Source organism: Balaenoptera ricei, chromosome 11 (genome assembly GCF_028023285.1).
Source record: "Balaenoptera ricei isolate mBalRic1 chromosome 11, mBalRic1.hap2, whole genome shotgun sequence".
Lineage (NCBI taxonomy): Eukaryota > Metazoa > Chordata > Mammalia > Artiodactyla > Balaenopteridae > Balaenoptera > Balaenoptera ricei.
The window spans coordinates 35,440,125-35,466,042 of record NC_082649.1 but is presented as its reverse complement, the minus strand read 5'-3'; the positions used below and the strand labels follow the sequence as shown (position 1 = coordinate 35,466,042).

The 25,918-nt window shown below is 51.2% G+C and overlaps 1 protein-coding gene across 6 annotated transcripts in view; it reads left to right on the top strand.

Moving 5' to 3' along the window:
- Positions 1–25,918, top strand: part of DAAM2 (dishevelled associated activator of morphogenesis 2) — a 112,542-nt gene that overhangs the window by 77,160 nt on the left and 9,464 nt on the right. For 5 of the 6 annotated variants that reach the window (XM_059938749.1, XM_059938748.1, XM_059938753.1 and 2 more), the window contains exons 6-20: positions 546–879; positions 2,080–2,190; positions 3,384–3,487; positions 4,917–4,983; positions 6,013–6,130; positions 8,138–8,267; positions 11,986–12,044; positions 12,188–12,372; positions 12,912–13,211; positions 17,346–17,453; positions 19,831–19,857; positions 20,887–20,993; positions 22,173–22,257; positions 23,846–23,952; positions 24,086–24,174. In XM_059938749.1, coding sequence (XP_059794732.1) covers positions 546–879; positions 2,080–2,190; positions 3,384–3,487; positions 4,917–4,983; positions 6,013–6,130; positions 8,138–8,267; positions 11,986–12,044; positions 12,188–12,372; positions 12,912–13,211; positions 17,346–17,453; positions 19,831–19,857; positions 20,887–20,993; positions 22,173–22,257; positions 23,846–23,952; positions 24,086–24,174 — 1,931 coding nt within the window. The remainder of the gene's footprint in view (positions 1–545; positions 880–2,079; positions 2,191–3,383; positions 3,488–4,916; positions 4,984–6,012; positions 6,131–8,137; positions 8,268–11,985; positions 12,045–12,187; positions 12,373–12,911; positions 13,212–17,345; positions 17,454–19,830; positions 19,858–20,886; positions 20,994–22,172; positions 22,258–23,845; positions 23,953–24,085; positions 24,175–25,918) is intronic. The other variant, XM_059938754.1, reaches the window with a different exon arrangement.

The following is a 25,918-nucleotide window of genomic DNA, read 5'->3' as shown; positions in this document are numbered from 1 at the left end:
CCATAGACCCCTTAGGGGAACACAGATTCCAGGTTAAGAACCCCTAAACTAAAGGGTTTTTAATGTTTTTGCTGACATTCAAGATCACTCAAATGTTTTCTTAGGGATCCCTTGAAGAGTGCCTTCCCCAGCCTTGATCCCTTGATGCAGTGACTCTGATGACTCCCATGTCTGCAAGTCCTCCTTGTTGTCTGACTGTAATTCTCTTAATTCCCATCCTCGTTGGTGATGAGTCTTCAGGTTTAACAGCCATGATAATTATCCTAATAATTATCATGATCATCTCTTTCACATATACACCTTCATAGCTGTGTAACCCACAGTCAACGACGTGCAAATGCATGGTATTTAAAATGCAAATAAGATCTGAGTCTTGTGAGGTGATAGGATTTTAGTGCTTTAGATAAACTTTACAACTGAACCAAGTGGCTACTGCCAGTGGGACACAGCGGTACCCAGGTAAGGGGGTAGCTATTTGCAAAATGCATACAGAATAATATGCAACTGCAGGATACCTGTTTTGCTGATGGCTCTGGTCTGGGCAGGTTTGTGACCCGCTTCATCGAGCTGGAGGGCTTGACCTGTCTGCTGAACTTCCTCCGGAGCATGGACCACGCCACCTGTGAAAGCCGCATCCACACCTCCCTCATCGGCTGCATCAAAGCTCTGATGAACAACTCCCAGGGGCGGGCGCACGTGCTGGCACAGCCCGAGGCCATCAGCACCATCGCACAGAGCCTGCGCACGGAGAACAGCAAGACCAAGGTGGCCGTGCTGGAGATCCTGGGCGCCGTGTGCCTGGTGCCTGGCGGCCACAAGAAGGTGCTGCAGGCCATGCTACACTACCAGGTGTACGCAGCCGAGCGGACGCGCTTCCAGGTGCGGGGCTGGTGGAGGGCTTATATAAAAAGAGCTGAGGAGCCTTAAGAGAGGGGCGGTTTGGCTGGGAAAATGGACTCCTCACTAGACCATGGGTTCCTTGAGACTGGAATATTGGTCTGCTTCATTTTTGTGGCTCAGTATCTCTGAGCCCAGCGCCTGGCTCATAAAGGGGCTCAGTCAAGAAATATTGAATCGAATGCCATTGCTGGAATGGAGATTTTAGGCCCTATGCCTGGGCCAGTGCCTACTATAAGGACACTGGGACCAGTCCTGGGAACTCAGGCCATGCTATTCTCTTTTCTTCTCCCTGACCTGCTCCAGGTAAAGAGATAGACAATAAGTATAGTGTCTTGGTACTAAGTCTTAATAGGTGTGAACTGTTATCACAAACATTATGGTTTATCCACCACTATAGACTATATGTTTATTCTGTCATCAAACATTTTAAAGCACCTACTCTGTTCAGAAAGTGACCCCTGACCCTTTGCAGAAGATGCAAAGGAGATAAAAGGTAATGTCCATGCTATCAAGGAGCTGGGCAGCAAATACAGTTACTCTCGGTATCCTCGGGAAATTAGTCCCAGGACGCTCGTGGATACCAAAATCTGTGGATACTTAAATGTCTTATATAAAATAGTGCAGTATTTGAATATAACCTATGCACATCCTTCTGTATACTTTAAATCATCTCTGGATTACTTATAGGACCTAATATAATGCAAATGCTCTGTAAATAACTGTAAATACAATATAAGTGCTATGTAAACAGTGACTGGTGTTCAGCAAATTCAAATTTTGCTTTTTGGAACTTTCTGAAATTTAAAAAATATATATATTTTCAACCTGGCATTGCTTGAATCTGCACATATGGGAGCCACAGATAGGGAGGGCTGAGGAGCTGTAAACAGCTGTAAAGTGCTAAAGCATCTTTTCAGCATCGCCCAGCAAAATAAAGCAAGTCCCCAAGGCTGAGTGGACAGGACAATAAGGTAGGACTGGGGCTGAGATGTAGAGAGGCAAAGGATGCTTCCTGGAAAAGGTGAGCTTTAGGGAGGGTCCAAGATGAGTTGGGTAGATTGGGTGGAGAGAACAGATGGGGCATTCTGGGCGATTGGAATGGCAGGAGCAAAGGCACAGAGGCTGGACTCATAGGATCCTGAGCCCTCCTCTCTTTTTCCATCCTGCCTTTCCGTCCAGACACTGCTGAATGAGCTGGACCGAAGTCTGGGCCGATACCGAGATGAAGTGAATCTGAAAACAGCCATCATGTCCTTTATCAACGCTGTCCTCAATGCTGGCGCTGGAGAGGTGAGACATCTTCTCCGTGCCCTTGCTGGGCCCTGGCTTTCCGGACCTGGGGAAGAGGGCGTGAGTGCTGCCTGGGGAAGTGGCAGAGGGTCGGTGTGGCTGGCACTACCATCATTGTCCTCAGATTATCTGTATCACCTCTTGCCTCCTTCACTTGGGGCCGAGAAAGCACAGCTTGTCGTAAATCTCTCTGTCATGAGCGGTTCCTGGGGAGCTTCCTGCCTAGGTCGCATCATGCATTATGTGTGTCATGGACAAACCCCAAGCTTGTCTGGCTGATGATTGTTTAGGATGGTGGGGATCATTTATGGGAGGAGGGCAAGTGTTGGCCCTTCTTTCTAGAGTTTTCTAAAGACCTGCTTCTGGACTGATTTCTGGGGTGGCTGATCATGCTCTTCTAGCACCTTCTGTTAGCAGGTGTGACTTCTGATTTTCCTTCTTTTGGGGTCAGAATGGGATTCCCAGACCTTAAAAATAGCAACAGTCGAAGAAGAACTTGAAGAGCAGGTGAACTCCCCCAATTCTAGGGCAATCAGATGCCCCAGCCAAGGTCAGCTTGTTGAAGGTCAAAAGGGGCAATTTAATGATCTCTGCTTTTCCCTCTTTTCTGCCAGCATACTTTTTTTTTGCGTCCCGTCCTGATGACCTGAGTTGGGTGGGGTGGATTGGGGGAATTACCTGTCCCTAAGATGCTGATGTCACCTGAGTCAGTACTAGCTATTTATGCTGACACCTGTTCTGGTTAGTTGCTAACCATACCTCATCAAGCAGTTCTTATGAATGTCATTCCTGTAGGTAAGTAATATCATGCCCATTTAACTGATGAGGAAACTAAGACTTTTGCAAAAGTCACAAAACCGGTAAGTGACAGAGTAGGGATTGGAACCAAGAAATGTCTGGTTCCAAACTGTGTGCTCTGTATCACTCTTCAACACTGCTCTCTGAGGCCAAAAACTTAGAGAAAACTGGTGAAGGACTTAAAGGAAGTGAGGCAGGAGAGCTAAAGGGAGTAAATAACAAGGTCAGAGGATGTCTCCTCCCACCCTTTCTTGCAACTCTGGGACTCAAAGCAGTTCTCATGAGTTTGCTGCAGGGGATGTGGTGGGACTGGAGTGGCAATGAGGGGGCCACTGGGGACTCCTGTGGAAATCGAGACCAGCCAGTGAGTCTGGTCCTCCCTTGGTGACCCCCAGGATAATCTGGAGTTCCGTCTACATCTACGGTACGAGTTCCTGATGCTGGGGATACAGCCTGTGATTGACAAACTCCGGCAGCACGAGAATGCTATCCTGGACAAGTAAGGCCCTAGTCACCTGTCCCCATGCAAACCTGTGGCAACAGTGCCTCGGTGGGGGGTGGTCAGGACTCCTGTAGAGGTTTCTGTTCCCCTGGAGACCGCCTGCCGCACCCAGCGTCGATTCAGAAGCAGCTCCGGGGGGCGGGAGGTGGGCAGCTCCCCACCTTCTCGTCCCACATCACCTATGCCCCTGCCCATCCTCTTTGCTGACCTCCTGTCTGACCTCTGATGTTATAGGCAGGTGGACCCAGTAGTCCTCCGCTGTGGCAGTACTGCCCGCTGGGGGGGAATTTGGAACCATGTAGGGGTGTTCTTTGGTTTTCAAACTGGCCGGTGGGGGGCACCACTGGCATGGGTTGTAGGGAGCCAGGAATGTTAAACGTCCCGCAGCGCCCCGCTGCTCAGCCAAGAAATGCTCCCCGCCAAGGTGCAAGCAAGCCATCAAGGCCTTTGTTGAGCAAAGGGCACAGTGAAGCTCCTGTGCGTCACTAGTGAGCCCCTCTGGTTCCACCTCACTCGCACAGGCTATTTTATTACGTTAGGTCTTAAGGGAGAGAAAAATGGGTCCTTTTGTGGTGGCGTGTAGGAGTGGATGGGGTAGAAGATGAGAGATTGGCTTTGAGTGGGGACATGGGACAATACTGTTTGCAGGGCAGGAATAGAGATGCCAGATGTAGAGAACGGACATGCGGGCACGGGAGGAAGCGGAGGGTGAGACAAATTGGGAGATTGGGTTTGACATATATGCACTATCATGTGTAAAATAGAGAGCTAGTGGGAACCTGCTGTATAGCACAGGGAGCTCAGCTCGGTGCTCTGTGGTGACCTAGATGGGTGGGATGGGGGACGGGGAGGGAGGGAGGTCCAAGAGGGAGGGGGTATATATATATATATATTCACTTATTCACTTTGTTGTACAGCAGAAACTAACACAACATTGTAAAGCAATTATACTCCAATAATAAAAAAAAAAAGAACACTGGGGAAGGTAGATGTAGGACAGTGGTCCTTGACTGCAGGTGCCAGGGGACATCCGGCAGCTCCTGGAGACATCTGTGGTCATCACAAAGTGGGGGATTCTGCTGGCATCTGGTGGGTAGAGGTCAGGGATGCTGGTGCACGTCTTGGAACTCACACACCCACCTCCCAAAGCCAGGGATGACCCAGCCCCAAATGTCAGTAGTTCCGAACTTGTGAAAGCCCGATGGAAGGTGATAGGACCCTCGGTTGGCCTCCCCGAGGGATGGGCGTGGGATTCTATAAAGGAGAGTGTTGACATACAGGCAGCTGGCTTCTTTCTGGCTTTGCCTTGGCCTCACCTGAATGAAGCCTTCAGATTGAGTCAGTGGAGGGCTTGAAGGGCTGTAACCCTCACCCGGGGCTGGCCTGGCGGTGATGTCTACTCCCTCTATCCCCCCGTCCTGTCTAGGCATTTGGACTTCTTCGAGATGGTCCGGAACGAGGATGACCTGGAGCTGGCCAGGAGGTTTGACATGGTGAGGAGCCTGCAAGGGTAGGGCGACTGCAGTGGGTCCCAGATGCCGTGCTGTAGGTCCGCTGTTGGCTGGGTTCCCTGGTGGGTGCCCCCACGGCCAGGTCCTGCTTCTGGAGCCCTGGCAGTATGGTGGCTCTGCCAGGTACCACCAGCAGACCCTAACCGGGGAGAGCATCTCCCACTGCAACCCCCAAAGGAAAGAGAGACAATTCTTACACATGGTTACTCTCAAATGCCTCCCCTGGGATGACTTTCTCCGTGTCTTCCAGTAATTTCCTGAGATACCTTTCCCCATCACTAACCTGATCGTGCTTGGTAAACAACATCATTTCCATTTTAGTCTTGGTAACCCTGAAAAATCCACACGTCTGCTGCTTAAATATTGTGTTATAAAATCCCTATCCACATGGAGACCTCCTTTGAGGTGATGCTTCAGTAGCCAAGCACCATCCCTCTATATTCTAAAAAAAGCGCTGAATTTAAAGAGAAGGAAACTGATGTTAGCAGGGACAAGCAGCTTGCTGTTGTCACGCAGCGACAGGGTCGGTCTGGAATTTGCATCCGTGAACCTATGCCATGTGCTCCTTGAATCATCCAGGCCCCTGCTTCCTTCCCTTAGTTTGAATCAACCAGGGGAGATTTTACTTCCCTTGGGGACACCCGCAATGTTTAGAGACATTCTTAGCTGTCACAACAGGCGCGAGGAGGATCCCCTGACGTCTGGTAGATATAGGGCCAGGATGCTGCTGCACAACCCACAGTGAACAGGACAGCCTCCCACAGCAAAGAATCATCCAGTCCAAGATGCCAGTGGTGCCGAGGTTGGGAAACCCTGGGTTATACAATTAGCACAGCTCTCTCCTCCTTTTCTCTGCCCGTCTCTTTTTTAAGCCTGGACCAGAGGCAGGAGAGGAATGCTTCTGCGGGACGGGGTTCAGTGGATGAAAGCAGGGTCTTCTCCCTCCCCATTCTCTTCCTCTGCTGCCTTCCCCTCCCCCCTCCCCATTCACTGTGCCCTCCACACCCTCAGGTCCACATCGACACCAAGAGCGCTTCCCAGATGTTTGAGCTGATCCACAGGAAGCTGAAGCACACAGAGGCCTACCCCTGCCTGCTGTCTGTCCTGCACCACTGCCTGCAGATGCCCTGTGAGTAGCCCCCTCAGCCGGCCTGAGCCCCTGGCCCGGGGCAGCTGGAGACAAGGTATCAGAAGCTCCCGGGGTTGGGAAGTCTCCCCATGTCTCCCTCTGCACCCCAGTTCCCAGGAGGCCAGGCCATGGGACTCAGGCCCGTGCTCTTCCCTTCCTCCTGGGGGTCAGGACTTGGCAATGTCCCCCAGCAGAGGAGCGGGGAACTCAGCCCTGAGCAATGCCAACGTCCCGGTCCAACAAGCGGGAGCTTGATCCCTGAAGAATCCAACAGCTCTGACTGCCAGCTCGTGGCAGGGTTGTGATCATTCTTCTCAGGGCGTTCCAAAAAGAAGTTTTGTGCTTGCGGGGAGCAGCACAGCTGTGGAAGGAGCATGCCTTTTTTTTTTTTTTTTTTTTTCTCTTTAAGATTTTATCAACGCCTCTATCTAGCCCTTGCTGGCTCCCATCCTACCACCCTTGTTCCTGACTCACTTTACAAATACCAAATGTCAGTATCTATAGGAGCAGATGCTAAGCTCTTAGGATCCAGGTGTGCTCGGTGACTGAATAAGTTATACATAATTACTAATAGCCACGCCAGCATGCAATTTGAAATGAGCTATAACTGCACCATTTGGTATTTAAGCTCTTCATAAAATAGAATATTTGGAAACTGGCATGGCCCAACATAATGGTCAGCCTAGACAGACTCTCTTTAGTGGTGGCGATGTTGGTATTGGTAATCGAGGTGGTGGTGACAACTACGATTTATTGTTGCCAACTCTGGGCTGGGTGTGATGCGAGGTCTATTAAGGTAGTGTCTCTAAACCTCAGAATGGCTTAAGGAGTGTGTGTTATTATCTCCAGTTTACAGTGAATGAACCTGAGGCTCAGTGAGTCTGTACATATGAAGGAATTTTGTTTCTTTGGGGTCAGGGCTTTAGATGAAACACATTCTACTTCTGTGAACACAGGGCTTTACCCTGTGTTCCTGGTTGAAAGGGAAATGGAAAACGATGACCACTTTGCAATGCATGTGTCAGTGGAGTGATGGAAAGGAGGACAGACACAGTGACCTGGACCCGGAAGCTGCCAGCTCTCCAAAACTCAGTCTAGAAAGTCTTCATGGAAGACGTGGGAAATCTGACTTCTGCTCGCATGACTTCCTGTGTTTAGTGCTCCAAGGGCATTGTGAATGGGTACCTCTGTTCTGCCTCAAAATGGGGCTGTGCAGATGTGACCTTCCACTTTGTAGGCATTATGGTTTGCCTTTGAGGCCAGGATCATGCTGCTGGACCTCCCCTTGGTGGTCAGTAGAAACAAAGTACTTGGATCAAGAACCAAGGAAGAGGAGCTTATGGCCATCACATGAAAAGAAAGTCCATGTCCAGCCAGACTACGATTAGAGGGGATGCCCGTGGGGCCCTGTGCAGGCGCAACACACAGTGCCTTTGCCTTCACAGTTCGGGGTCACCTTCACCACGAAATCTGCCAGGATTCCACAGCCACTTCTTCAGCCCATTCTGACCCCCTCTCAGTGTGCACCTGTAATGAGTTTCCGTTCATCTTCCTCTGTAGGACAATAGCATTGATAATCCTAAAACCTTTTCTTTTAAAAAAAATTTTCCCTGGCGACTTCATTATTCAGCGCGTAATGTTTGGAGCAGATTTACTTTCTTAAATGTGCTTTTTTAAGATAATTGTAAAAAAGCAATTTGCATTCCCCAGGCATAGGATACTCAGGGTACCAACAGGGAAGAAGACGGCCAGAAAGCATTTCAGGGAATAGAGAAATATATCTAGAGGGTTGACACATTCACAAAAGGTCAGTTGCAGATCAGCAAGAAATGATAGGATTTATGAGTCTTCATTATCAGCAGTTTCATTGCCTCCCCAGTCAGAAGGGGAGCTTGTCAGGGGAGGGGAGGGACACACCTCCCCAGCCTGGCCCCAGGGAGTGACGCTAGGGCAGGGCCCCAGGGGGTCCCAGGGCTCAGTAAAGATACGATGCCTGTCATCCCTCAGACAAGCGGAACTTCCAGCAGTGGCAGCTCCTGGACCGAATCCTCCAGCAGATTGTCCTCCAGGATGAGAGGGGTATGGATCCTGACCTGGCTCCCTTGGAGAACTTCAACGTCAAGAATATCGTCAACATGTGAGCAGTGGCCATCCCTCACCTGTCTTCCTCTTCCTTCCCCATCCCTCTCCTACTTGGGGTCTCACTGGCCATCCCTCACCTGTCTTCCTCTTCCTTCCCCATCCCTCTCCTACTTGGGGTCTCACCAGCGAAACCTCGGCTCCCTCTCTCAAGCGCAGACACCTCCAAATGGGCCTTGAGCAAGATCATCCAACAGAACCCCCTGAGATAATGGAAATGTTCCGTACGTGCACCGTCCAAAAGTGGCTGCTGAGCGCTTGACGCGTGGCTAGTGTGACTGAGGAACTGAGTTTTACATTTTAATTTTCATTAAATTCAGGTAGTCACGTGACATGGCTGGCGACCACCGTACTGGATAGCACAGGTTTAAGGGGGGTGTACGCAACTCCCCGTGATCCACTGCATTCAGTGGATTGAGGGGGAATTACATGTATTAACACAGAGGAAGAGTCAGCCAACTGTGGCTACAGGCTAACCCCCGTCCTCCAGCTTGTTTTGTATGGTCCACGAGCCAAGAATAGTTTTACATTTTAAAAGAGTTGTTAAAAACAAACAAACACAAGAATATATGACAGAGACTGTACATAGTATATAAAACCTAAAATAGTTACTCTGGCTCTTTAGAGAAGGTCTGCCAACCACTGAAAATAGAGCATGACAATTTAGTTATGAGGCTGTTGGAAAACGATGTCAGAGCCTAAGGTCTCTAGCTTATCATCTTTGACTGACCCTGGGTGTAGAGAAACACCGAGAAATGAGTTTAAAGTCATGTCAGCTAATAATCAGGCCTCATGTTGGCACACTGATTTTTTTTTTTTTAAACTTTGGGTTTATTTATTTATTTATTTACTTATTTATGGCTGTGTTGGGTCTCCGTTTCCGTGCGAGGGCTTTCTCCAGCTGCGGCAAGTGGGGGCCACTCTTCATCGCGGTGCGTGGGCCTCCCATTATCGCGGCCTCTCCTGTTGCGGAGCATAGGCTCCAGATGCGCAGGCTCAGTAATTGTGGCTCACGGGCCTAGTTGCTCCGCGGCATGTGGGATCCTCCCAGACCAGGGCTCGAACCCGTGTCCCCTGCATCGGCAGGCAGATTCTCAACCACTGCGCCACCAGGGAAGCCCCCAGCACACTGATTTTTAATTTTAAACTTTTACTTTCAGTATAAGCCTAAGTCAGTTGCCCTTAAGGAGATGAATTGGCTCTCAAGGATTCATTGTGCTGCATTGCAAAGCCAAGGAGAAAATGATTTCTGAACTATTCATGCTACTGTTTTCAGTTGCACAAATAGCTGGGTGTTGGTGTAGTCAAAATCCTAACTGGTATGTTGGACAAGTACAACTAGCAAAGTAATCAAAAGGCAGCTTTATTTATTTTTTGAAGTTTTTTAAATTTAATTTTTATTTTATATTGGAGTATAGTTGATTTACAATGGTGTGTTAGTTTCAGGTGTACAGCAAAGTGATTCAGTTATACATATACATATATCCATTCTTTTTCAGATTCATATTTCCCATATAGATTATTACAGAATATTGAGTAGAGTTCCCTGTGCTATACAGTAGGTCCTTGCTGATTATCTATTTTATATATAGTAGTGTGTACGTTAATCCCAAACTCCTAAATTATCTCGCCCCACCCCCCACTTTCCCTTTTGGTAACCATAAGTTTGTTTTTGAAGTCTTCGAGTCTTGTTTCTGTTTTGTAAGTAAGTTCATTTGTATCATTTTTTTAGATTCCACATATAAGTGAAATCATATGATATTCGTCTTTGTCTGACTTCACTTAGTATGATAATCTCTAGGTCCATGCATGTTGCTGCAAATGCCATTGTTTCATTCTTTTCTATGGCAGAGTAATAATCCATTGTATATGTGCCACATCTTCTTTATCCATTCCTCTGTCGATGGACATTTGGGTTGCTTCCATGTCTTGGCTGTTGTAAATAGTGAAGGCAGCTTTATTTTTATCTTCTACTAATTCTTTAGATTACTTAGTGAGGAAGCTTTTCCTCTGCCAGAGGATGACAACGCCTCAGGTGCAATGAAGTTTTTGCTGCTTCTTGGACAATGGGAGTCCTAAGCTCACTTTCAGCTGCCAACGTAGTCTCAAGTCTGCAAGTAGAAGGGCTAGTCTCAGACGTGCATCAATATTCTAGATTGGATTAAGCCTTAAATCTCTCTCCTCCCTGGACTGGGTCTGGAAGCTGCACTGGGAAGAGAGTGTGAGAGAGTGTGTGTGTGTGGGCATGTGTGTTTGTGTGTGTGTGTGTTTGTGTGTGTGTGTGTGTGTGTGTGTGTGTGATGGTTGGCTTCTTTTTCTGTGTTGTTTCTCTTCTAGCCCCTTCTACCCCACCCCCCTTTCCTCTAGCTAACCATTTTCTGACCCCCACCAGAGGCAGCATGGGGGCAGGAAGGAGAAAGGGAAAAGGCCCTACTTGATCAGGTAATTTAGTAAGCAGGCTTCCTGCTCTCTGGGCTTGGCACATGGATAAAGATATGACATGTATTCCTGGGGTCTTCAGAAGTTCCTTGCTGGGTGCCTCTCGCTACAAAACCCTGGTCACTGGCGACACATGTTTTTCTTTTTTTCCTCCAGGCCTACTTGGCACCATCCCTTCCATCAGGTCCTGATTCACTGGCAGTACGATACACATAGACGTCCACTGTTGAAGTGTCCAGTTTTCTCCCAGATGGGTTTTTTGGATGAGACTTAAAATAGCTTCAGCCTAATTCCTCCACGATGCTCTCTGGCTCATGAGAAACCCTCATGCAATCTCTCATACTAACAGATTCTTGGAGTGTCACGGGTCTCCGCCTACCCTCTGGACCTGCTTAGCCCCAGTCCACCATGCCTCCCTCCCAATGTCAGGGAACATGGGTCAGACTCTCTGGGTGGGCGCAAAGAAGTCACTTCACTAGATGATGCTGAAGGAGGAACCCCCCCCCCCACCGTCCCCCGCCAGAGGATGACAATGGCTCTCTCCAAAGAAATCTATTCGCAAATTATTTCCCCCATCATACTTCACTCCCTCTTTATATCCTTGACCTGGTTGAGGAGGCCAAGAGTCATGGATCTAACTCCTCTGTTTTCAGATTTACAAAAGAAATGATTATTGAGATCTCACCTTGGAATTTCACCTCTCTTATACCTTGATGTCTGGGTAAAAGCTTCATTTTCACCGCTTGTAATGAGAGTTTGACAAGAATGAAGGGGCTTCCTATGATTTAGACACATCCCCTCTTTACCCTCTACCCACTTACTCTGTGTTACTGGGGTGGGTGATTTCTCTTGCTCTCACACATTGGTCATTGGAAGTCTGGACCATGGTAAGGCCAATATTTTGATGTCTCTCAGATGCAAGAACCTATTTTTACAAAGGGGTACAAATCATTGTACAACTAAGGGAAGCCTGGGATTTAGTCCTGGCTTTACCACGAGTTAGCTGTCATCTCCTTTTCTGGTCTTAGGAGCTTCAACTCTATCCCAGAGAGGTTGGACTCTAAGGGTCCTTTCAGTTTTCTCAGACCATGGAGAGACAGGTAATGAGAACTTGTCAGGGATGGGACCTGGAGAGACATCTGGAGAGTCAAAATCCTAGCCTCCTTGATGTGGCTGGACAGATTGGAGATCAGGGTACCAATGTGGGGAACTGGAAGATGCCACGTCTTCTGGGAAGCTGTGAGCAAACAGTCAAGAGACCCTTCACTCCCCACCAGGCTCATCAATGAGAACGAAGTGAAACAGTGGCGAGACCAAGCAGAGAAGTTCCGGAAAGGTGAGGGGCTCCGCCCAAACCCGCTACCTGCTCCCCACCCCTCCCCTGCCCAGCCCAGGACCCCATTTCCTCCTTTGGAGAAGGACACACACGCATTCACATCCTCTCTTCCCATTTCCCCTCCTGTCCTATCTCCATCCCAGAACACGCGGAGCTGGTGAGCAGGCTGGAGAGGAAGGAGCGGGAATGCGAGACCAAGACGTTGGAGAGGGAAGAGATGATGCGGACACTGAACAAGATGAAGGACAAGCTGGCCCGAGAGTCCCAGGAGCTGCGCCAGGCTCGGGGACAAGTGGCAGAGCTGGTGGCCCAACTCAGTGAAATCTCAGTACGTGGCCCCTCCTCTGCTTTTACATAGTTGAGCCGAGGCCTTCAGGCCAGTGGGGGTAAGGGCAGGCGTGGGGAGGAGGCGAGGACCCCAGCATGGAGGAGACCTCAGACCAGGATAGAGGGGACCCTTGAGGCTGCAAGGTTGGCGCCTGTGTTAGACAAAAACAGTGTTCCTTCCTCCGGGTGACACTGTCCCAGGAAGCACACCGTGGAAAGCAGAGCACGGGTGGGCTTTTGGCTCCCCTCCCCCTCTCAGCTGGGTACCCTTGTGCAGGCCTGTCTGTATCAATCCCGCTGTTGCATGTGATGACTGTGACTTTGTCCACTGTGTCTGTGTTTGCCTTGTGTGTGTATCTGTGTGTTGGATGTTCAGGATGCAGAGGGAGAAAACAGGGCTTAAATGTGTGTGGGAGGTGAGAGCAGGCTTCGGGGTCTAGTCTAGGTGGAGAATAAGAGTAAGGGAAGGCACAGTGATGGGGGACTCGAAAGGCATCCTTGTTGATGCTTTGTCTTTTTGATGTCTCTGTCTCCCCACAGACAGGACCTGTATCTTCCCCACCTCCCCCTGGGGGCCCACTTACCTTGTCTTCCTCGATGACAACCAGTGACCTGCCTCCACCCCCACCCCCTCTACCGTTCGCCTGCTGTCCCCCACCGCCACCACCCCCCCTGCCCCTTGGTGGGCCTCCCACTCCCCCCGGTGCCCCACCTTGCTTCAGCATGGGCCTGCCCCTCCCCCCAGACCCCTTCCCCAGCAGTGATGTCCCGCTCAGGAAGAAGTGTGTCCCCCAGCCTTCACACCCACTGAAGTCCTTCAACTGGGTCAAGCTGAATGAGGTGAGTAGCAAGGAAGAGGTCAGTGGATCCGTTCTCCTGCAGCCTGGGGCAGTTAGCCCTATGGATTGAGAGCCCGCTATTTGCAGATCTCCATCTTGGGTGCTTTCTTTGATGGGGGTAAGTGTAGGCGCAGTGGATGCGGAAGATGGGGCTGCTGATGCCAGGCTGTCTGCTGGGAAGAGCACCGGGAGGAGATGGCTTGGCATGCGGTGATGCTCACCTTGGCAGAACCACCTACAAATGGAAGATGAGTGTGCTGAGGGTGACTGGAGTAATGCAGGGCCAAGCAGGGGCGCTTTCTAGTCGAGACAAGGGCTTGGCTAGAATGTTAAGGGTTGGGTTGATTTGAGGAAAAGGGTGGAACATATAGGTGAAGATCTTGGGCCCGGGTCTAGAGATGGTAGAGAGCAGGGCAGTGTGTACAGAGGACTGAAATGATGAGGCCATGACAGGGTAGAAGGGCAGGGGCAGTGAAGAGTTTGATATCAAGTTATAGCCATTTTGGCATCGTCCCAGGGGAAGGTGCAAACACTGGCGACTTTTCTAGACTGCTCAGCAGTGAGAGGCCCTCCTGAATATTATCCACTAAGAACCACCCATCCCAGGCCCACATGTGGGGATTGACTCCTCTATTGGATTCTCATGAGTGTAGAGTAGAGATGCCCTGGGTCACGTTGGACCCCTGATAATTGAAGGCCAGTTCCAGCCTGGGCCAAGCACTGCTCTGGTTCTGTACTATGTCCTCTTAAGAGGACCAGTGGCTTCATCCTTGAGGTAAATAGATACAAGAGAACTGGCCTCAGTTAGCCTGACTCACATTCACCCTCCAAAAACAGTTTGGAGCTGGGACTGATGGATGCCCTCTGACCTTGTTGTATGGGGCCAGGGGACTAATTCTTGGGGAATTCATTACCATAGCACTCTGTGAGCTTAAATTAGCTCCAGTGGAGACTTAGAGTGGGAGGAGACACAGATTGCTAAGTAGATGGTCAGCTAGTTTGCTAGGTGCCTTCTCCTGGTGGTAGACCAGCTAGCCCGTCAGTCTGAGGCCTGCTTTGTGTAAAGCTTTCTGCTGGGGGCTGTGATGGATAATAATAAAAGGTGAGACATAACGTTGCCCTGAAAGAGCTTTGGATCTGGCAAATTAGGAAGTGTGTCCAAGGAAACACCCTGAGGTCCTGGGGGTGGGTTGCAGGAGAGGTTCTAACCTCTAACCAAATCAGGTTTGGCTCTAACTAATGGTGTGATCTGTAGAAATCATTCATTTCATACCTGTTTGCTTGTCTGCGAGATGATCTCTGATTCCTTCTACCTCTGGTTTTGTTATCTAAGAGGAAAGACGAAGCATGAATATAGCCCATTCATTGCCTCCTGGGCTTCTGATAACATCTCCAGTCTGAGTTATTCAAATTGTAGAGCCACCTGTTAGCAGCATTTTGAAGGGACATTGTTAAAGTTCGTAACAACTGCATCACACAGTTCTGCCCTGTGGATACTTCTCCGTGGTCACAAGGCCAGCCAGAAAGCCCAGCTGCATACGAGCAGGCAAGCAGCTCTGCAGAACCAAAGGTCGTAGGCGGTGTGGAAACATTCATTGTTCATGATCAGAAATAATATTTTTTTAATTGTGGTTGAAAAAAAAAAAAGACAGAATTTTGTTTTTGCTTCTTGTGCTTACAACTTATAATTTAAAGTTTTAAACATGTAATGAAGGGTTGATTAGGCATCTCAACAATTAAGGAAGGCAAACAAGGCACCTAATGTTTTTGTAATATTTTTATCTTAAAGAGCTTTGTGCTTAGGATCTTCTCTGGGGTCCAGTAATAATAAAGCCTATATCAATTCCTCAGGGGCCCAGAGCAGGCCGGAGTCTCATTCCTAGACTGGAAAGTCCAGGTTTGATGGAACACATGATAAGGAGCCCTTGTGGGAGATGTAGCAGCAGGGGTGAGGGAGGGGGGGCTTCGAGTCATATTAGTGAACTTATCATCCCATTCCCAGTCTTTTAGTTGCATGACTAAATTCAGGTTATTTCAGCATTTGGGCTGTAGTTTCCCAATGTGTAAAATGGGGGTAATTACGATAACCAGATCAAAGTGTTGTTGTGAGAATTGACTTAATCCATACAAAGTACTTGGAACAGTGACTGACACATAGAAAACCTTTAAAATAAGAATATTAGATGAGTTATTATTAGTGGGACTACCATGTGTGCTTTAAGTGTGTTCTCTCACTTAATCCTCACTCCAGTTCAGTCAGGTAAACGTGATTGAGACTCAGTTTCCTTTCATGGGACATGGGAAGAGAAGAGAACCCCTCCGTTTGCCAACAGCTTCACTTAGGGGCTGTCTGACCCCAAACGCTCGAGGAGGGAAATGTAATGAAATGTGTTTTTGAGAAAGAGTTCCCTGGCTTGTGAAGGATGTCTCTAGAGGGGCAGAAGCCCCAGGAATCTAGACTGGGAGAGGTGAGGTCTTGGCCAGAGGGGTATAAAAATTCAAGAATGATTGTATGACGTGGGCGCATCTTTAGGATGTAGAGGATGTTAGGAATGGATGTACATCTCTCTGGCCTCAGACCTCAGCTGCACCTTCAAGAAGGGTCGCAGGTCCTTCTGGTGACCGTGGGGAAGGGAGAGTGTTTGGGAAACGGTGAGGGGGATCCTGGGTTGTCTGTTGTCTCAGGGGAAACTCTTCCGGATGCTGAACATCCAGCTCTGTCATTCCAGCCCTTTCTTTCTCATCCTGGCCTCACTGAGAATAAGAGCAGTGGGAAGCTTTACCTCTACGGGCCTTCCCTCTCCACCCTCCTCCACCCTGGGTCTAGAATTAGATGGAGAACGAGTTAGAAGTTCCCCCTCCCCGCCTTCCCGGATCCAATTCCCCTTCCCATCTTCTCTCTGTCCAGGAGTCTGGCTCCTCTTCCCAGCCCCCTTCCCCTGACCCACGCATGCTCCTGTACACACACACACACACACACACAGTGGTTGTTTCTGCCATGAGAAGAATGCGTCTGTGTTGGGTTTGGCCGGTTGCCTGCATCCCTTGCTGCTCTGAGCTTCCCAGCCCAGCATTCCACGAGAGGGTCCCTGGCCTTAGGAAGGCCACAGGAATGTCCCCACCCGCCCTGCTCTGGCCTCGCCTCCCCTTTCCAGAGTTTAAGAAAATAAAAGTGAGTGAAGGGTACGTTTCTCTCTCCGAGCCTTGCTGAGGGTGATGGAGGGAGGAGGAGGCATCGGCATTAGGAAGGTCCCCGGCTGCCCCCCAGGCAGAGGGGGGGTGGGGAGGTTCGAATTTAAAGGACAGCGAAGCTCTGGACGAGGTGAGGGGTCCTGGGAGGGGGACTCTCATCTCGGCCCTCGAAGCCATTACTGGGATGTTACAAGACCACTAGGGCATTCCTGGCTTGGCCAACAGCTCTTCCCCAGATTCCCGGAGTGGGGTTCAGTGCAAGGGTCCTACACAGAGGTGGGCAGTGCCTGAGTTGAGAGACCTTGGAATGTAACCCCTGGGTCGGTTCCAGTTATGAGGGATGGGACACCCTCTGACCAATGGGAACTTGTGGCAGAGTCTTGCTGGCCTGAGCAGTCACTAAAAAGGGGCCAGGATGTCCCAGCCTTTGGCATTCGTCCACTTTCTGGGAATCTGGGAAAGTGGGAGGAAGACCGCTGGGAGAGAAAATGACCATCTCAGATCCAGGAAATACAGTCAGCCCTGAAGATTTGAGGATCCCAAGTATGTGTGGGCACTCTTCCTGCCATGATTCCAGCCAACCCTGACCTTGGGGGAAAGTGCTCTGAGAACACTGGTTTGGTTTGGTTTTTCTGGAAGGAGTTTCATACCCTCCTTTCATACTTGCCCACCCATCACTCCAGCACTCCCTTGATTTCTGGAACGTGCTTACATGTAGCCCCAGGTGAAAAGGAGGAGAAGGAGATTGTCTGTGGCCTCTCCCCTGGAGCAGAGTATTGAAGAGGAGGGGAGGGGGAGGAATCGACCCCCTTCTGAAGGTCTGAGAGCCTGGCTATGGGCCTGTGTGCACCTGGAGGACAGGTGGGGTTAGGGAAGCTTCGGGCATCTCCATCATGAAGGAGCTGAGTCAGCCATGGGGTCTCCTCCCTTCCCTGAATCTTAGGAACGTGTCCCTGGCACCATATGGAATGAGATTGATGACATGCAGGTGTTTCGGATTCTGGACCTCGCGGACTTTGAAAAAATGTTTTCAGCTTATCAGAGGCATCAGGTAACACCCTGCCCCCTCTAGCGTCTTGAGTCTTGACTTCTGGTCTTGACTTCACACACACCCTTCGAACTCGACCCTCAGCCCCTCCCTTCCTCTCTTCCTCCCTCCCTTCCACATATACTGAATTGATTTTATTCTTTATCAGGTACCATGTTCTTTCTGGGGACATAGATATGAGTTAGGGGGGTGCAGTGCATAGGGGGAAACATCCCATTGTATTAGTTCGTATTTGCACATCAAGTGGTGAAATAATACGTTGTCCATTTCTCTCTTTGGTCTTGGAGCACTGAAGGTGGAGTAGCAGGGCCAGGCCACTGTTGACCTTGCTCTTTTGCTGGCCCTGGGACCTAGGAACTACACCTACAAGGCATTATAACCTTTCCACCACTTCTTCTGCTATACTTCCATCTCCCAACACTCCCAGGAGTCGAGCAGAGGGTGGTAATGTTTCAAGGAAGGTGGAGCTGCTTCAGGTCACACTGCGGGGCTGAGGCTGGGGCTGGCCAAGAGAGGCCCTGGCTTTGCTCTGCAGACACTGTGTACAGAGGCTGACCAGGAAGCCTACTCTTCCCGAGGCAGGACAGGGGCTGGGCTTGGTGTCAGGACGCGGGCGCTCCTGAGGCAGTACCTGCTGGGATGGCCAAAAATGCCGATTCTCTGACCTCACCCTCCCGTGAATGTGAGGGCCTGGGAATCTGTATTGCAGAGCTGGGGGCCTTCCTCTGAGGTCCAACCTGGGCATTAGCAGCCTAGAGGCCTCGGAGCGTTTGCTTTGTCTCTGGCCCGCCTCCCAGGAGTTGTTTCCTCTCCAGGCTGTGCTGTCTTCTTCCATGTTTTCTCCACTGACTTCAGGTTCCAGCCCTGAGGACTTTCCCCAGGTGCCTGTGAGTGGGGTCTGGGCCCTCTTGGCTCCTGGGCAGAGGCAGCATGTCGTGGCCGGTCTCCCCACTGCTTTCTGCCAAGGCCAGAGCTGTGGATGACCCTTCCTGAGGGCGGGCAGGACCGAGAGCACGTGTGACTGCTCCCGGGGGACTAGCCAAAGGGGTGCGGGGGGGTGCAGGGCTCTGGCCCTGCCTTAGGGGTCTAGGAAAACCGGATGGTTGTTTGTTTAACTTAAATGTAGGTGCCCTAGGCCTCTGATTTTCTGCCCCTAATTCCAGGAAGCACTTTTAGCCCTGTGCCCGTGTCCAGCTGGCATGGTACAGGCGGCAGCTGTGGCCCGGCTAGGGCAGGAAGAAGTTCTTTGGAGCATTTGCTGCTCCTGTGATCAGTGCTTCCGAGCCAGGGATGGAGGGAGTGTGTGCCGGGCGGATAGCAGACCTGGGCGAGCACACGCCTCCCCCTATTTTGGGAGTCTTCCTCCGGGCCAGGGTTCCAGCCTGGCCCACCCAGTCTCCAGGGCCCTGAGGTAGGGCTACGGTGGAGGCCGGGGGGAAAGAGGAACTCCGGGGTTTAGGACAGGCTGGGCCTGGGGCCTCCCAGTTTGGGGAGTGGAGGAGAGTGAAGACGGACAGTGCCCTGCTCTGCCTCCCCTCGTCTCTCTGAGCCTGCTCAGTCCAGCACCCTGTTTCAGGGCTGGGCTCAACTGCACTACTGTCACTCTGCAGGTCGCCCGGACTCTGGGGTGTTGAATTCACAGCAGCAAGGCTGGAGACCCAGAGGCTGTGCTGCCCTGGTCGCCTCCTCTTTCTGTCTTGGGGTCCGGGGTGCGTGGGACAAGGACGGTCCTATGAGCGTGGTCTTCCCTCTGTGCCCTCTGCGTGTCCTGAGTTAGTGACTTCAACCTCACCCGGGTCAGGAAGGGAGGACCAGGGGTGGGCTCTGCCCCCTCTGCTCCCTTGGAGATCAAAAGACAGACAAGGGGCAAAGCATAAGGGGCAAAGTTCAGGGACGCCTGCTTTCCTCTGTCTCAGTGAATGCAACTTTCATGTGCTTTCAGCTCAAGTTCGGTTGTGGTTGTGTCTCCTCCCCTATTTTGAAAGATGAAGTCATGCAGGGGTGCAGGAATGCCCTCTGCCCTCTGGGCAGATTCCCAGCAGAGGAGCAGGAAGAACTGCAGCCAAGGCCTGGGGTGGGGCAACTCGGGGGCCTGGTCCGACTGGGGAGTGGTGGTCCCCCTGGGCGCAGGGCACTCAGGAGAGGCTGCCTGTCCTCCGCTTGGTCTGGCTTCTCTGTGAGTGCATGTCTGCTAGAAGCAGCTCCTGTTCGGTGCTACTTGCAGGTCTCCATCTCCAACCACGGGGGTCTCACTGGGATGGGGCAGACAGTAGATGCTGAGGGGTCCCCATGTCTTTCCTACTGTTCTTCGGTCCCCAAACCTCTTGGCTAACGTTGTGCATGTTTAATTCTCTATTGGCTGTGGCTGCTACCTGCCTAGGAGCTGATAACTAATCCTTGCCAGCAGGTGAGTCACTCCTGGGGCTCTGGACACTCCAACTTTTAACCACTGTGCTGGGCTGCTGCCCTGTACTGGGCCCAAAAGAGAGGGCTTGTCAGTTCTACCTTCTTCCTTTTTACCCATCTTAACAGGGTGGCGTCAGGGAGTGTCCCCAAAGAAAAAGCAGAAATGTAGGGAAGGGAGCTAATGCAAGCAGACCCCTGCCAGCAGTGGAGGTGAATGTCTACTGGGGTGAGGAGAAAGCTTCTAGGTCTCTTGTCTTACCCACTAGGCCCAAGGCAAGGCCGTCCTGTAAGACTGCACAGGCTGGGCACTGCACAATTCCAGGGGCACAATTCACAAAGACAGTGATGTGAGTGGCAGCCCCTGGAGTCGTCCAACCTGGAGCATGTGCTTGGAAGGACCTCCCAAAGGAAGAAACAGTCTCCTGCCTATCTCACCAGGGGCCAAGAGAAGGCCAGGCGATCTACGATTTCTTGGGAATTGCCCGCTGAAACTCCAGAGGAGAGAACTTTGCAGGGAGTTGTGCCTCAGTTTCCCCACCTCTGAACTTGTGGATGCCCTCTACCCTGGGCACACTGGGCTGTGCCTGAAGTCCCCAGGGAGGGGTCCAGGAACTGTGACCTTACGGGGACTTGGAACCAGCTTCTCGTCATAAGATTGGGGAGGCTCTCTGGGTGGGCTGAGGGGGTAGGGGTTGATTGTCTGGAACACAGTGTAGATCACACTACACAACCACAGGGGTCAGTCACTCCTCGTCTAGTTTGCCCACAGAAGGGCAGTCTCTGATAAAGGGGCTTCTCATTGCCCCCGACCCATTCTAGCCCGGGGTAAAGCCCCAGAGCCTCCTATTGGAGTCAGATATTAACCACCCTCCTCTCTCTCTCCTGTCTTTTTCTTTCCCTCTCTTTCTTCCACTCACACCAGGAGCGTTCCCTGGTTGGCACGGGGGTGGCTTCTGGGGTGGGGGGTAGGCAGGAAGAGGACTGGGGAAAACACACACTTTACCCTTTCTACTTGGCTTGTCGGTTGCAGAAAGAGTTGGGCTCCACGGAGGATATCTACCTGGCCTCGCGCAAGGTCAAAGAGCTGTCAGTCATTGACGGCCGGAGGGCGCAGAACTGCATCATCCTTCTCTCCAAGTAGGTGCTCGTCCTGCCTCTACGGCCCCTGCTCCACAGTAGGTTGCAGGTGGGAGGGACTGGGTCCCCAGGAAGCAGAGGCCTGAGCTGGGGCTAGAGAGAAATATGATGGAGGTGAGTGCCTGGGGGAGAGAGGTGCCTGGCAGAGGAATGGGGTGATAGCAGTCTCTGGCCTCCCCCCCATCTCCTGGCTGTCCCCTGGGGCGGCAGGGGGCCCCTGATCTCGAACCCTCTCCCGGGAGCCCATGTTGAGCGGCAGTGCGGGGCTCTGCAGACAGGAAACTGCCCCATCACGAGGCCCCTGACCAGCCTGGTCAGCGTCTGGCAGCGGAGTTGCTCTAAGCCCATGGAGGGCCCCGCTCGGCTCAGGCCACACAGCAGCATGATCTCAGCCCCCAAGCATTTCCCGCGGCTGCAGAACAAACAGGGCAGTATCTGCACTAACAGCATAGCTTCTGTGCGGGGCCTCCCGCTGGAGCCGGGGTCAGAGGTCACCGCCTCCCATACTATTCTTAGCACTGCCCCAGCTGCCCCGGGCCGTCCATCCCCGCTTTCCTCCCCACAAGGTCCTAAGCCTCAGTTTCTCCCCCTTAATACTTCCCCAGGGCCTCCCAATGGGTGTGCATCTGGAGGGGCTGTGTGTGTGTGTGTGTGTGTGTGTGTGTGCACGTGTGTGTAGGGGGCTGCTTCTCCCTCTCCCAGACAGCAAGACGTGTTGGAACAGCTGTGCGGGACCCGAGGCGCTGTCGGAAGACTGAGACCTGTTCTGTCTTGAAGGAAACAGGAAACTGCCCCCTTAGTGACCTGCCCATATTCCCATCCTCCCGTGGAGATGCCGTGGGCATTTTCGGCATGAGGAGAAGGATCAGAACCTCTTCGCCCTGTCTCAGTCTACACTGAAGATGGCCCTTTTCCTTCCAAATGTCCCTATCCATTAGGATGGAGACTCAAGCAAGAAACCAGAGACTCACGTCTCTAGAGACTAAAATATCTCAGGATTGAGTTATAGAGTGAACCATGTGAGTTTAGTCTGAGAAGGCTTTGCAGAGGAGGGAGTGCTATCAAATGTAAGCGAGAGAGAAAGAAGGCCCGGGCTCTGGCTTCTGAAGGAGAAGGTCTGGGGTCTGTCCTGAGCAGAGGGGCCAGGCCAGGCTGCTCAAGGTGGGGTTTTTGCCTTAGGTTGAAGCTGTCTAACGAGGAGATCCGGCAGGCCATCTTGAAGATGGACGAGCAGGAAGACCTCGCTAAGGACATGCTGGAGCAGGTGAGGCCCCTGAAACTAGGGGGCAGCCGGACCCCCTCCCGACAGCCCCCAGGGAGGCCGAGTCTCTTAGGTCAAGGAGAAATCGGGCTGGAGGCTGGAGGAGTGAGGGAGAGGTTTACAGAAACTTCCCTGGGCCAACCTTTCTGAGGGGAGACCAGAAAAGGCTGCATCTTTTCAGGGGATTGAGGCCCCCAGAAAGGAGATATGAGGAGTGACCCCCCCCACCATGGGCCTCAGGGCAAAGGCAGTGACCCATAACCATATCTCCCCCAAATCTCTTCCACATCAGTCTGTTGTGTCCTTCAAGAGAAACCCAGAAAACACCAAGCAAAACCACCATCAATTGGACATTAAAATTAAGAACTCTGTTGATCAAAAGGCACTATTACTAGAGTGAAAAGGCAAGCCAAGCTTTAGGAGACCTTTGCTTTATGTATAGATCACAAGGATCTCATATTCGGAACAAAGAACTTTACAAATCAGTGAGAAAATGGCAAACAACTTAAAAATGAGCAAAAGACTTGAATAGGTACTTCATGAAAGAGAATTTCCAAATGGTTCAATACTATCAGTCATCAGAGAAATACGGTAAAAGATGTTCAGTACTGTTAGTCATCAGAGAAATATGGTAAATCACAGTGAGGTTGCACCATCCACCCACCTAAATAGCTAAAATTGAAAAGGCCAACAATGCTAGGTGTTGGCAAGGATGTGAAGCAACTGGAACTCTCATTGGGTAGAACCATTTTGGAAAACGATTTGGCAGTACACATACCTATCTTAGTGCCCAACAATCCCACTGGGTACAAACACTGACTATAGGAATATTTATAACAATTTTATTTATAAAACCCCCAAACTGTGAACAACTCAGCTGTCCATCAGTAGGAAAGTGAATAGACTGTGGTATATTCCTACAATAGAATAGTGCTCAGCAACGAATAAAAAATGAATGACCAATACCTACACGGAGGAGCCTCAGATATTCCGTTGAGTGAAAGAAGCCAGACCCCAGGGAGAACACACAGCATGAGTCCATTTGTACGAAGTTCAAGAACAGCCAAATTTTATCTAAGGTGATAGAGTTCAGTTGAGAGGCTACACTGGGGGACGGGGGTGGCTTGGCTTACTGAAGTAGCTAGCACAAGGGAACTTTCTGCGGGGATGGAAATCTTCTTCTTTTACTCTGGATGGTGGTTCAGTGGGTGGATAGTTTTGTCAAAATTCATTGAATTGCACATTTAAAATGGATGCATTTTATTTTATATAAATTATACCTTAATAAAGTTGGTTTAAAAAGAAAAAAATCATTGAGCTGTACACTTAAGAACAGTACACTTTACTGTAGGTAAGTTATATCTCAATTTTAAAAAGTAAAAAAAAATAAAAAGAAGTCTAGAGCTGGGTGTCCTGTGTCTCCTTGGGTGGGGCAGGTGAAACATAAACCACCCCCATGATGATGCACCTCTCTTTTATGGGGGGCCCTCCCCATCTTGAGCCTGGTCAGTGTGTGGGCTTCCATGGGCTGCCCACCCCCCATGTCAGCTTCTCACCTGTTTCCTGTCTGACCTTCGCCTGCTCTTTGCAGCTCCTCAAGTTCATCCCGGAGAAGAGTGACATTGACCTCCTGGAGGAGCACAAGCATGAGATAGAGCGGATGGCCCGTGCGGACCGCTTCCTCTATGAGATGAGCAGGTCGGGGGCAGCAGGCGCAGCCAGGAGGGGGCGGCGGTGGGCGGGCCAAGGAGGGGGCTGGAGCTGCTCTGGGGCTGGTGGCGGGGTGGGGGGAGGGGGCCCTGCCTCACGATGCAGTCCTCCCTGTCCACAGGATCGACCATTACCAGCAGCGGCTGCAGGCCCTCTTCTTCAAAAAGAAGTTCCAGGAGCGGCTGGCTGAGGCCAAGCCCAAAGTGGAAGGTATGGCTGAGGGCTGGGGAGGAGACCTGGGGGTGGGAGGCAATGGACAGGCACAGAGGAAACCTCCTTCCTTATTCTTGGTTCCCCCCAGAAAACCAAAGTCAAGGACAAGATGTAAATCTATGATTTTTGCAGACGTGTGCACTTGTGCATATGGGCACACGTGCCGGCCATGCACCCCATTCCCTGTGCCTCAGCACGCAGGCTCCCCAAGGCGGGGGGATCTGTTGACGTCTGCCCCAGCCTGGAACAGAAATGCTGAAAAAATGATGATGGCAGTAAGCACCTAGAACACTTCTTGGCACAGATTGTTCTGCTTGAGAGGTCCTAGGTGCAGAGAAGACCTCTGGACACGTTATTTTAAGTGTGAGCTACTAAGAAAGTAGGAAATTGGGCAACGGGATCCCCAGAGGTATCTGATTTGCTGGGGTGGGGAACCCCTCCCACCTTTTTCAGGTGAGAACTTTGTAATTAAACGAGAACCACATGCCAAGTACTGTGTGAAACACTCCACGTGGATGGTCTCATTTGGTCCTCACAACGCTATGGGGGCCATTCTCTCATCTCTAAGATGAGGCTATGTTAGTGGCCCAAGGCTGAGTTACTGGTAGGTGGTGGAGCCAGGATAGGAACGCGGATGTCGTTCTTCAGAATCCATCCCTTCCCTCTTGTCCTGTAGTACTTCCCAGAGGGCACGTCCCTGGAACTGCCTGGGGATGGCAGAGGACAGAGGCACAGGGAGCTGGGGGGAAAGGCAGGTGGTCAGGAGGGTGGGCAGCCGTGAGGACCCCAGAGGGAAGAAGCAGGAGAGGCTGTGAGGCTGATCTGCGGTGAAAACAGGATCAGCAGATTGGAATGAGAGAGCCAGTGTCCAGGATGCTGGGGGGGAGGCTGGGGGCAGAGCAGAGCATGGGCCCCCTCTGCTGGACACCAAGCTGCCTGCACTCCCTGGGAGGCCCAGGCCGGAGAATGGTCCTTCCTGGAGTTTGATGAGCTGCTTCAGGAGGATACCCGGGGTAAGGTGGAGCATGGCAGGGTTAGAGGCAGACATTTTCTGTAATCTGGACGGACGGACACACACACACACACACACACACACACGTACACATGTGCATGCACGCAACAAGGGGTCCGCAGGCTGTGTGATCATAGATAACGGGTCTGAGGGGGAAGGAAAGGGTTCAGCAGTGACTCTGCAGGTCTGAAGGCACCTCCTTCCCTGGTGATGGGTGAGTCCTTATTTTCACACAGCCTTCTTTGTCCTGCTGCTGACTGCCTTTGGGGCATCAGGCACAGATAAAGGGGTTCAGCCCAAGGCATGTGTTCAACTATTTGTGTATCTTGGGTCAGTGGAGCAAATGTGAGCAATCGCCTGTCATTTGGATCTGTGGAACCAGAGCAGTTTAGCCACCAGGTAGATTTATTCTCAGATAATTTCCTGCTCCTAGGAGCTCACTCCTAAACTCTCCCTAAGAGGTCGTCAGTGTACGCTCAGGAAAGAGCTTCCCTTTAATATCAAGCTAAGCAGAGTGAGACGTGTTTGGGATGGCACAGCCTGCTGAGGAAAGTAACAGTCGCTCTGCTATAGCCATGGCTACTGTTCTAGAACGGTCTGGAGGTCTCTTCTGTCCCAGACTTGGGAGGAGGTGGCTGAAGTGGTATTTGACAGAATCAGGTCAGGGGGCTTGACTGGGGGCAGAGAGGTGAGGATAGTGCAGGAGTTGGGGTCCACGCTTCTCCCTCC